Source organism: Mustela lutreola, chromosome 7, assembly GCF_030435805.1.
Source record: "Mustela lutreola isolate mMusLut2 chromosome 7, mMusLut2.pri, whole genome shotgun sequence".
NCBI lineage: Eukaryota > Metazoa > Chordata > Mammalia > Carnivora > Mustelidae > Mustela > Mustela lutreola.
The window spans coordinates 93910493-93923267 of record NC_081296.1 but is presented as its reverse complement, the minus strand read 5'-3'; the positions used below and the strand labels follow the sequence as shown (position 1 = coordinate 93923267).

Sequence of the window (12775 nt, the reverse complement as noted above, 5' to 3'; positions counted from 1 at the left end):
ATGGGGAGGGGCACCTGGGTGGCTCAGTGGGTTACTCAGTGGGTTAAAGCCTCTGACTTCAGGTCAGGTCATGGTCCAGGGTCCTGAGATCGAGTCCCGCATTGGGCTCTCTGCTCAGCAGGGAGCCTGCTTCCCCCCACACACTCTGCCTGCCTCTCTGCCTACTTGTGATCTCTGTCGGTCAAATAAATAAGTAAAATCCTTAAGAAAAGAAAAAAAAATTTTAAATGAGATGGGGACATACAGATATGACCCTGAGGCCTTCTTTCCTACCCCTCCTCAAATCTGAACAGTCTAATCTTGCACAAGAAGGTGAGTTTAAAAGTGTGGTATACATTAGTCATAGAGTGGCAACTTTCATTCTGATTGTAGATATTTAAAAGCATCATACATGTTAAGTGGGCTTAGTTGAAACTGTTTGCACCTCTATTGCAATATATTTGGTCACTGTGAGCCAAGATAGATAATGCATTACCTAAAATTATATAGAATTGCCTAAGTTGCTAACAAGAAAATCTTTCCATAAACAGTGCAGTGTTTAAACTTGTCTTCCTTTACTCATCTTTAATTCCTCTCTACTTCCAATTGAATTAATTGCTTATATTTTTGAGTTTTTAAAATTGCGTTATGTTAGTCCCCATACAGTACATCATTTTTTTTATGTAGTGCTCCATGATTCATTCTTTGTGTATAACACCCAGTGCTCCGTGCAATCTATGCCCCCCTTAATACCCATCACCAGGCTCACCCTTCCCCTCACCCCCCTCCCTTTTAAAACTCTCCATCTCTTTCCCAGAGTCCATAGTCTCTCATGGTTCACCTCCCACTCTGATTTCTCCCCTTTCATTTTCCCCTTCTCCTAATGTCCTTCAGTTGCTTTTATTTTTAAAAAAACTGGAACTCTGGAGAGATTGACTCACCCATCTTTTAAGTTACAGGGTATTTCTTTACAGTATGTAATATGCATTATAATGTAATAAATAATTCAAGAATAGGAACTCTAGTGTCCCTGAAAGGGGACTTTTACAACTTACTGATATAAATCTTAGTCCTCAATCACAAGAGAAAATGGCATTAAAATAATTCAAAGATAAAGTTATACATGGGGTAGTTGTTCTCAAACATTACTAAGGCCACCATCTCATTTTTATACAACATATAAGCCCGAAAAAGTTAAGAACCAATAAAGTGGTAAGGAAACCTAACTACACAACAGTTAAGATCTGTGGCCATTATTTTTTATTTAGGCCTAGAAGTACATTTCCTTTCCTGAGTATGGCCATTTCAAGGAGAAAGAAATGGAAGCAAAAAATAAACTTCAAGGCAAGCTGTGACTGAAGAGGCAGGATTACCCATTTAAGATAACCCAAAAGGAACCCCAAATTCTTCCACTAGCAATTAGCCCACAGGAATCTCCTTTGGCAGAACAGAGAAGCAGAGTCCTGGGGACTGGTGCTTATTGTAGTGCTGCCTCTCGTGGTCAAGGGAGATGCTGGGATTTCTCCCTAGATTCTTTTCTCCCGTCCAGTCTCCCGCCTGAGATGGCAGCCAGCCATCTACTCATTGTTAACCCAACTCCAGTGCCCCATAGGAAGCACAACGGGTGGGCGTGGGCTGTCACCGAGTTCCTCCTTTCCAGTCCTTCCTAGCAATATTCACCAAAGTGTTTTGGGATCTGAGCTCCTGAAACTTTCTAATCCCGGGGAGGGGGCGGGGGGCGGGGGAATGATAAGTTTCCTCCCAGTAACGTCTTTCCTTTTCCCCTGCTCTAAGCGACCAGGTTTGACCTGGTCTACTGTGTTCCCACTGCCCTGGGCGCCAGCTGTGTTCTTGACCCCAGAATAAATCAGGGCTGCACCAGGCCTGCCAGAGTTCGGGACACATTTCCTGTCGGGGCCTAAGGGAAGAGGTTTGCCGCCAAGAGGGTGGTGGGGATTCTTGGCAGTAGAGGGCTCTGGCTGGAGTGGGGCGGGGGAAGAGGGGGAGAGCCAGCTGTAGGGGGCGGTGACCGCGCTCTTGGGACAGCTCCGCGCCCTGGGCGGGACAGATCCAAGTTGGGAACAGCTGTGGGACCCGGGCCTCCAAGATGAGGCCGACGCTCGCCCTGTGCCTCCTCTGGCAAGCTTTCTGGTCTCGGCCTGGCTGGGGCGAGCACCCCACCGCCGACCGCGCGGGCTGCTCGGCCTCGGGGGCCTGCTACAGCCTGCACCACGCTACCATCCAGAGGCTGGCGGCCGAGGAGGCCTGCAGTCTGCGCGGCGGGGCGCTCAGCACAGTGCGCGGGGGCGCAGAGCTCCGCGCGGTGCTTGCACTCCTGCGGGCAGGCCCGGGGCCCGGAGGGGGCTCGAAAGACCTTCTGTTCTGGGTAGCGCTGGAACGCGGGCGATCCCACTGCACCCTGGAGAACGAGCCGCTGCGGGGTTTCTCCTGGCTGTCCCCCGACGTCAATGAGTCCGAAAGGGACACGCTGCAATGGGTGGAGGAACCCCAACGCTCCTGCACCTCTCGGAGTTGCGCGGGACTCCAGGCCACCCGGGGGGTCGAGCCCGCAGGCTGGAAGGAGATGCGATGCCACTCGCGCGCCAATGGCTACCTGTGCAAGTACAAGTTTGAGGGCTTGTGCCCCGCGCCGCGCCCCGGGGCCGCCTCTAACTTGAGCTACCGGGCGCCTTTCCAGCTGTCCAGCGCGGCGCTGGATTTCAGTCCCCCCGGGACCAAGGTGAGTGCGCTCTGCCCGGGGCAGCTCTCCATCAAAGCCACCTGCATCGCGGACGCGGTCAGTGCGCGCTGGGACGGGATACCCTCTGGGGCTGAGCTCTGTCCCTGTCCCGGGAGGTACCTCCGTGCTGGCAAATGCGCGGAGCTCCCTAACTGCCTAGACGACTTGGGAGGCTTTGCCTGCGAGTGCGCCGCGGGCTTCGTGCTGGGGAAAGACCGACGCTCTTGTGTAATCAGTGGGGAAGGACAGCCGGCCCCTGAGGGGACCAAGGTGCCCACCAGGCCGGTCGCTACTGCCAGCCCCGTCCCGAAGAGAACGTGGGCACCCACGGTAAAGGAGAAGCCAGCAGATATACCCCATGTCCCTGGACAAGGCAGTTCAGCAACATCTATTCCCGAGATTCCTCATTGGGGAGAACAGAGCACGACGTCTACCCTTCCGATCTCCCCTCAAGCCAGCTCACAGGCCGCCACCACCTCTTCAGGGAGTGTGACTCCCAAGTTTAATTCCACGTCTTCTTCTGCCATTCCCCAACCTTTCGACTCCTCCTCCACCGTGGTCTTCATACTTGTAAGCATAGCGGTGGTAGTGTTGGTTATCTTGACCATGACAGTACTGGGGCTTTTCAAACTGTGCTTCCACAAAAGCCCTTCCTCCCAGCCGAGAAAGGGACCCTTGACCCAGCGGGGCATGGAGAGTGATACTGAAGCCGCTGCTCTGCGTTCCAGTTCTGTACATTGCACAGACAATGGGGTGAAGGTGGGGACCTCTAGTCTGCGGGACAGAGCAGAAGGTGCCTCCCAGACAGGGTCCTCTCTTGGCTCTGGTGACACATAGGGAAATGGAACAATGGGCACTTCTGAGCAGAGTTTTTCACTTTCAGTGGAAAGGGAGAAGTCCCTTATTTATGGGACTAACTATTCTTATAGGAAATACCCTTCCCCCAAATTCCCCTCTATTCCACTAAGGAGCCAAATCTGAACTGGACACTCATTTCCTGAAGATGGAAGATGTCGAAGTGCCTTATGGTGGTACTGGGGGCCGGGATTCTACTGGGGAATGGTATTTACTTGTGTTGATTCTGGGGGATTTGTAGAAGTGGTTGGACTTTTGAGATATGGGAAGCAAACAGAGAACAGTACAATTAAAAAAAAAAAAAATTAACCAACCTGGAAAGGAAACTGTCTGCTTCCTTCAGGCTGGACATATATTTGTTTGAAGTTCCCAGGGGAAAAAAAAAAAAAAATAAAGGATTGTTGATAACCCACACTCAGTTATCATTGGTCTTCTGGAGGATTGATTATTTAGGAAAAACAGCTGAGGCACATGCTGAGCATAGAAACAAGGGCACCTCCTTCTCTCAGATTGAAGGGGAAATCTTCAAGTCCTTGTAATGAAGAATCAGTCTTTAACAACCAGCAACCTTTTTCCTGGTTCTTTTATACTTTGCTTTCAAAGTCACTGCTACTTGTGTGCTCAGCTATAAATCCAAACTGTAGTGTTGCCAGAGTAGCTGGCTCTGGAAGCAAATTATAGTTGACCACCAATTCAAGTGTTTACTGTGTGTCCTTGCTCAAGGAAACAAATGATTTGTGTTTTCCTTTTCCAACGTTTGCTCTCCAGTGTAATGACCTTCCCAACCAAATAGCCCTCTCCTAAGCATCAGGATGCTGATCCTCACTTCCAATTATGGCAATGTTAATTTCCAATTAAAACTTTAATGCTAAGTATTGATTTGAAATCTTCTGGGTGCATTAAAGCAAAAATGAGCTGGATTTCTTCCAAAGTTGCTAGGTTTTCATGCACTCTTTACTTCATGAAAAAAACTTGAATTCCAAACTATTTCCTTACCTCCCTTCTAAAAAGTGTGTGCAGTGACCATACATTGCCTATCTTGGAATGTTTGTAATAACAGTCATGGTAACAGCTCTCCCTAAGAATTAATAGCATAAGAAGTCAGTGGTAAATAAAAATGTTTATCATCTTCTTATGACTTGGAGCATTAGAAAGTAATCTAAATGACACATTCATCTAAAAAACAATTAAGTTGTAATAATCATTATCTAGTGGAGTTGAGACCCCTAAAAAAGATTCCACTTCTATAGTATGCTAAGACTTTAAAACGAAATGTGTGAGGGTTGTGACACGCAGAGAGAAAAACAAGCCTAGTAACCAGAAAGAATGAAAATAGGAAGTTTGCACTATGTTTTCATGGGACCATTTTGATTTTCTTAAGTGTACAATGAACAAAATACATATATAAAATATATATGGTATTATGACATTAGAGGAGTAAAGTAGCAGGTAATTTGCTTCATATATTAAATATATGTCATATCTAAAATAAAATCACAAATGAATTAGAATTAACATTTGAAGGAATTTTAAATAAAATCACTTTACAAGAGAACTAAAATCAGGTAAGTAAGGCTTTACTCAATATCCCCAACTTGTCAGAGTGTGCCTCAGTTCACTTCAGTTGTGGTGTTTTACCCTCATTCTTTATTACATGACCTTTCTGTAAGAAGGTAACTATATGAACAGAATATATGATCCTTTATTTTGTAAATTGAAAAATAGGCTCCTCTATAAATGAACTGAACTGTAAATTATCTGTATCTATAATTATAAATATATCTAAAATTATCTATATCTGTGTGTGCATATTTCTGTGTGTACACATGCTTTGTCTTAAAGTAGATTGCCTTCATATCATTGTTCTAATACAATGGACTAGGCATCATTAACTTAGTATGCAGCATGACCAGGTGGCATTACAAATCTTGGGGTCCAAATGCCCTAATGTGAAAAACAAATAGGTTTGAACTCAATTACTCAAATATTACCTGCCATTCTTTCCCCTTGTAAGTAGGTCAGGAAAGAATTAGAGAAAACCATCTGTTTTCATATTTGATTTCCTGACAGATAGCGATTGCAGACCAAGTTTCATACAACTGTCTTAGATTTCTGGCTATGAAGTCTTCCATACAATCTCGAATCCATGGCAGAATCAGGCCAGCCAAGCTTCATCTCTTGTGAGCTAAGATTAGGGACTTTACTACTTCTCTACTACCGTTTCATTACTTCTGCTCTCTTTGAAGTTCCATCCTTTCTCACTTAAAAGCCTCTGTCCCTACACTCATCTCATGTAACTACCTGTTCAGTCATCTGCTTCAAAGGAAGACTTGGTATCTAAGTTACAGTCTTTGTCTTTAGCCTAAGTCCTGCCATTGTTTTACACAATTTCAAAGCCCTCATATATGACTCTTCTAGTGCCTGTACATTTCAGTTCATTGACTGCCTCACTTCCAAAGACCTCCCCTTCATTTTAGTCATCCAATCCAACAGCCACAACTTAGCTTTTCAGATGATTCTGAAAATGCTCTACATATGAAATCACAAATTCACACATCCATATCTTTGTACATATGTTGAGAGCTATACTTTTGAGTTTTGTCACTGATTAAAAGTAAATCATTACTGTTTGCCCAGTATTCTCATATAATTCTTTTTCATTTCCATCAGGTTCATAGTGATGTCTTCTCACTGATTTCTAATTTTAGTAATTTGAGTATTTCCTCTTTGGGGTTGGGATCAGTTTACCTAAAGGTCTGTCAATTTGGTTGATCTTCTCAAAGAACTAGCTTTTCGATTCATTGATTTTCCCTTATTGTGCTTCTATTCTCTATTTCATTTATTTCTCATTTAATCTCTATTATTTCCATCCCTATCCTTGTTTTGTGTCGATTGTGTTCTTATTTTTCTAATTTTCTTAGAGTGCTAAGTAGACTATTGATTCGAGATCTTTCTCTTTTTTTAATATAAGTATTTATAGCTATGAATTTTTCTTTAAACACTGCTTTAGTGCTATGTGATACATTCGGGCAAGTTTATTTTCTTTTTCGTTCATCTCAAAGTATTTTCTAATTTCCCTTGTGATTTTTCTCTTCAATGCATTGGTTTATTTTGGGGGTATTGCTTGATTTCTATGTATTTGCAAACTTCCCTAAATTCCTTCTGTTTTTAATTTGATTCCCTTGTGGATAGAAAGCATATTTTGTGCAGTTAGAAAGCATAATTTGTGCAGTTAGAAAGCGTACATATGTATGGTTTCAAACTTTTTAAATTCATTGAGTCTTGTTTATGGTCTGTCCCAGAGCCTAGCTTATGGTCTATCCTGGCAAATGTTCCACAGGTACTTGAGAAGATAGTATATACTGCTGCTTGGGAAATGTACTACAGGAGTCTGTTGTAAACATCTTGTTTAAAGTGTCTTTCAAGTCCTTTATTTCAGTTTTATCTTTTTCTTCATTGAGGGCTTCCGAAGTCTCTTTTATTGTTATAGTATCAATTTCTAACTTCAGTTCTGCCAGTTTTTTTTAATGTGCATATATGTTTATGGTTATATCTCCTGATGTATGGGCTTTTTTATTTTTTCATAAAATGTCCTTCTTTATCTCTAGTAACATTGTTTGTTTTAACAAAGTCTATTTTGCATGATACTCGTAGAGCAACTTCAATTGTCTGATGGTTGCTTTTTCTTGTTGTATCCTTTTACATCTTTTAGCTTTAAACCATTTATGCCTTTGAATCTAAAGTTTCCTTTGTAGACAGTATATGTTAGGATGGTTTTATTTAATCCATTATCCAATCTCTGCCTCCTGGATGGATATTAAATACATTTGTGATTAATGTAATTACTGATAAGGTAGGATTTATATCTGCTGTTTTCTACTTGCATTCTACATGTCTTACCTCTCTTTTGTTCCTGCATTCTATTACTGTTTTTTTTTTAATTGAATATTACTTGGAGTATCATTTTAATTCTCTTGTTGTTTCCTATACTTTCATAAAAATTTTTGTTAAGGGACTGCCATGGAGATTATAATTAACATCTTAATTTAAATACTATACAATTAGGATTAATACCAACTAATTTCAATAGTGTACAACAATTTTTTGGGGATGGGGTTAGTCTAACTAAAGGCCTGCTACTTCCTTCCTTCTCTGTGCTATTATTGTCAATCAAATTACATCTTTATACAACATAAGCCCACCATCACAGTTTTATAATTATTGCTCTATCATGCAATTATCTTTTAAATCAGATAGAATGAAAAAAATACATTTATATTGTCTTTTATATTTACCTATGTTAATACCTTCACCAGTGCTCTTTATTTTTGTGTGGTTTTGTTACTGGTTATAGGACAGTACCATAACTTGTCTTTTATCATCATCCTGAAGGACTCTGTTTGTATTTCTTATAGAGAATGTCTGTTCGTGAAAAATTCTTTCAATTTTTGCTTGAGTATGTCTTAATTACTTCTTCATTTATTGATAGATAGTTTTACTAGATATAGAATTGGGGGTTGGTCATCTTTTCCTTGTAACACTTTGCCTAATTTATCCCACTTCTTCTGGGCTTCATGATCTCTGATAAAAGCTAGTTAATTTTATCATATATTTTGGCTTGTTTTTCTCTTGCTACGTTTGAGCTTCTTTCCTGTGACTGATTTCCTGTTTCTTTGTATAGTTCATGAAATTTTGTTGAAAACAGGTCGTTTTAGCTAGTATAATGTGGCAACTCTGTAAATCCATGCCCTGATAGCCACACCACTGTTTGGCTCCTGCTGTTTATTTGGTAACTTTCCTTGATTGAGTCTGAAAGGTCTGTATTCCCTGTGATATGTAACCACTGAATTAACTGTTAACTCTGCTCAGTTAGCTTATGGTCAGCTAATGATTAAATAGAGATTTCTTTAAAGGATTGTACCAATAGATCTGCCACCATTTTTAGAGGGGTTCTTGGGTGGGGCCAGGCCTTCCATGCTCAGACAGTTTATAAATTTGCTTTAGGTTTCACTTCTTGCTATCATAAGAACTCAGCATCACCAGAGTTGGAGAAATTAGGGCCTTTTCATATCTTCCCTGGCAAATACACAGCCTTAAACATGCATCTGCCTTCCTAGATTCCCAGAAAAATGTTGGAGCATTGCAAAGTCCCCAAGGACATCTCTTTCCCCAAATCTTCCTTTTTAGTTTTTGTTCCATCTCTGGCTTATTGCATTGATATCACCACCTGTGTTAGTTTCCAGAGCTGCTATAACAAATTATCACAAACTGCTTGGCTTAAAACAACAGACATTTATTTTTTCACAGTTCTGGAGGATAAAGTCCAAACTCAAGGTGTTGGCAGGGCTTTGATATCTCTGAAATCTCTAGGAAAGAATCATTCATTGCATCTTCCTTGCATCTCGTGGTTGATGCAATCCTCAATATTTCTTGGCTTATAGCTGTATCACTACAGTCTCTGCCTCTGTTACCACATGAACCGCTTACCTCCCTGTGTGCCTCTTATTTATTTCTGTATCCAAATTTTCCCCTTCTTACAAGAATACTGGTCACCGGATTTAAGGCCCACCCTAATTTGATATGACTTCATTTTAACTTAATTATACTGCTACAATCCTATTTCCAAATAAGATCACATTCACAGGGACTGGAAATTAGCACTTAGATATGTGGGGGAGGTGGCACAATTACAGACTGATCGATAGTGATAATTCTCTGTGGATAGAGCTCTCAGAAAGTTCCAAACCTTTCTGCCTCTTCTAGTGGCTGATATGCTGATGATTTTTGTAAGTGCTCTGTAACTCCGCTGGATTTCAAGGCTTCTTCAGGGCTGGTGAGTAGAGAATGGGAATAGGGTGGAGCAATGTTGATAGTCTGATGATCTCCTCAAATTACACCAATTAATTTGCTGCCATAGGCTTGCCTTGCCTGAATGGCAATTTACTCCACCTGTGGTTCCTAAACCCCCCTCGTCATTGAAATCATCCGTGGTGACTTTATATATACAAATATCTATATATACAAATATATATATATAGTAAATATATAATATATATAAGTATATGTAAAATAAAATATGTAATACAACATAGTATATAGTAAAATATACAATAGAACATATATCTCTGTGTTATATATAAACATACATATTATACATATATAATATATATGTATATATAAACTGATATAACTTGCAACTACAGATGTAGACAACCAGAAAGCCTAGGAGATTGTATGTTCCACTCTAAACCAGCCTGGACAGATCTGGTTATCATGAGCCATGGGACTGGGTATTTATCCCCCATTGCCAGGGATGTATGTAAACTCCCCAGAACTTAGATCATCCCTATGGTTAAGTGCTCAAGGGAGAGGAATAGAAACCTAGAATTATCATTTAACCAGGTAGCACTAAGAAAAATCAGAAATAATTGATTTATAAATATCATGATAAGGGCATTTCATATCTTCCCTTTTCATCTGCTACTAAGGTATTTGATGCATGCTTACTTCTACTCCGGATTACTGTACTAAGTCTCTGTAATCCATTTCCTTACAACAGTTGTAGGAGGCAGTTAACATTACCTCTATTTTGCAGACAAAGCTAAGAACATATATAATTTTTTCTAAGTATGTACATAGAGATTTCTCAGTAACAGAATTAAATTCTTGAGTCCCATTTCTGCTGATGACAGAAAAATTAATATAAACCACTCAGACCATACCCTTTCAGGGTTTTAGGAAGTCTTAATGTCATTACAAACTAGTGAACATAATTCAAGGGTCCTGAGAACCAGAAAACGAGTCTATAAACTACTGACCCATAACTCTGGGGGGAGGGGGGGAGGAAAGTACTTAAATGTGACCAAGGATAGCAAACAATGCTCTTAAGCTAAACATACTTTGTTTTGGCCAAGTGAGCTAACTTGTTATGTGAAATGAGGGTGTGATGGAACTGGTAGTAAGACTCATTATTTGAAGAAATGACCACTTCCCAATTCCCACATTTCTTCCTCTGAAATTTCAAATGGCAGAACTGGAAGTGTAAGTATCAGCCAATGGACACTGGTTTGATAGACACTTACAGTGGCCTGGAAGCATCTTTCTCAAAGCCTTGGATAGGAACATGTCCTTTAAATGACCCACCACAAAGGATTAGTTCTGGAATTATAGTGGCTCAGAAGGCAGTCATTGTAGTTTATTGCCTGGACAAGCCCCAGATTGCCTGGTCATCCAGGGGTGTGATTGTGGTGCCATGAAAATTGTGAACTGTTCAGCAGATGCCATTATTCCCAGTGCACTGTGCCTGGTTTAAATATTTCCTTTCCCACTCCTCCCTTCATCAACATATACAGAAAGCTCTTAAAAACAGTAAACCATGAAAAAATGCTTAAAGTTATTCTATAAAAAAATAGGATATAAATCAAAAAGAACAAACTAAATAGTTCCAGATTATTCTGATATGTGGTAATGTCCACATAGCACATTTTATAGACCTATAATAACCTCATAACAACTTTTTACAGAAAAAATACTTTTATATGTACTCTCTTGTTTTATTTATCCTCACAAAATCCCTGTTAAACTAGGGGAAGGATAGATGGGTAGAAATCTGCAGTGTCTATGATAGCTTGTCCCAAGCTGGGGCCTGCAGAATTATTGAGACCATTATCAGAGCAGATCAGCCAGGTTTTTCATTTTAACAAGAGGTTCTTCTCCTTGAAACATAAGAAGCTGAGGAGTTTTATGTGGATTAAAATTTCTGTGTTCCTAAGGTGGAGCTACATTTAACTAAACTTCACTGGTTTATGTGAAAACCGAATCGAAACTTCTTACTCAATGCTTCTCCTTTATTTGGCAGGTGACTCGGAGGTATAGAACGAGGCTAGGAAATCCTTGCTTTCAGATGTTAGTTAGCACCTTCATCTGTACCCCCTCACACAACACTTACATTTCTTCTTTTTTCCCTTTTTCAGGTCTCAGGGCAGGCAGCAATAGGATGGCTAACCCTTCCACGTATGGTCTTAACATTCCCATCCATAATTTAAGACTGTCTCATTTTTACCTTCAATTTTCCTCTCTGCCCTGGTTTTCCTTTTGGACTATACCTCAAGTCTGCTCCATCCTAAATCACCACCACAAACAGAAATCTCATCATGGTGCTTTTCCTCTTTCCTCTTCATCTCAGTCCCCTTCTGGTGACTTACCCCAGCTTGGTATTACATTTACCTTCATAACTTACTACTCCATCATTCGCTCTGCTGCCCAGTAGGATCCCAGGCTCCTCCACTAAAGTCCACATTCTCGAAACTTGCTCAGGGCCTTCCAAGACATTATCAAGTGAGTCCACACTCCCATCATATTGTGTCCTGTGTTTTTGTTAAACTGAATTACTCGGTTTCACTTAATTGCAGCTCCATGATTTTAACACACATTCCTACCACCTGGAATGCCAGCCGTCACCAGCTGGCATGCTGAAATGTGTCTGTACTAATACCAATCCCAGTTTAAATGCCACCTCCTCCAAGATATCTTCCCCAGCCACCTCAAACTCAAACCAATTCTCTGCAATATGCTACTGGTGCATATTTTTTTCATCTCCCAACTACACTACATGCTGTTGAAGTGAGGAATTATACCTTACATGTTTTGTAAAAAAATGAATTACCTTTACATTTTAAGTTACCAATAGATGTTTCCTAACTAAATGATAAGTAGGCAGAAATAATAAATTTGCTTAAATGAATACTAATTTTTACACTGAATAATCAAGTTTTTATAATTTTAAATTCTTAAAAAAGAATTTCATCACTATATTATGCATTATTACCAAAAGCTTCCCTTGATACCTTTTACAACTTTTTACTTCATGATGAGTACATATTAACTCGTGCAAGTATGAAACAGAATTCTTTGCTCTCTATCCCTGAAAGTCTGTCTTTCTTTGTTCCCACACATTCCCTCCTACATGGTTAAAAATGGAGACAGTCTTCCTTCACTCTTTTCTTACAAAGGCATCCCTAAATAAGAAATCCAGATGGAATCTGTTTCTGAAAAAAAATCCCTCTAACACCTTCCCCCTCTATCCGCCACACCCAATGTCCTCCTTTCTGAAGACCAGTGTTGGGTGTCCTGACAGCTCAAAGCAAGAGTTGGATTTTTGAAGGTGCCATTGTTTGGGGGAATAAAGTTTGGGCAGATCCA

General features: G+C 40.7%; 1 protein-coding gene across 1 annotated transcript; it reads left to right on the top strand.

The window, feature by feature from the left end:
* Window positions 1-1990: 1990 nt before the first annotated feature.
* Window positions 1991-3986, top strand: CLEC14A (C-type lectin domain containing 14A). Its single transcript, XM_059181963.1, has one exon. The coding sequence runs from the start codon at window positions 2087-2089 to the stop codon at window positions 3554-3556; it is 1470 nt and encodes a 489-aa protein (XP_059037946.1). The 5' UTR covers window positions 1991-2086; the 3' UTR covers window positions 3557-3986.
* Window positions 3987-12775: the final 8789 nt, after the last annotated feature.

What these genes read in the sequence shown, in the direction of transcription:
- CLEC14A (XM_059181963.1), top strand. Translation starts at nt 2,087, where the DNA reads ATGAGGCCGACGCTCGCCCTGTGCCTCCTCTGGCAAGCTTTCTGGTCT.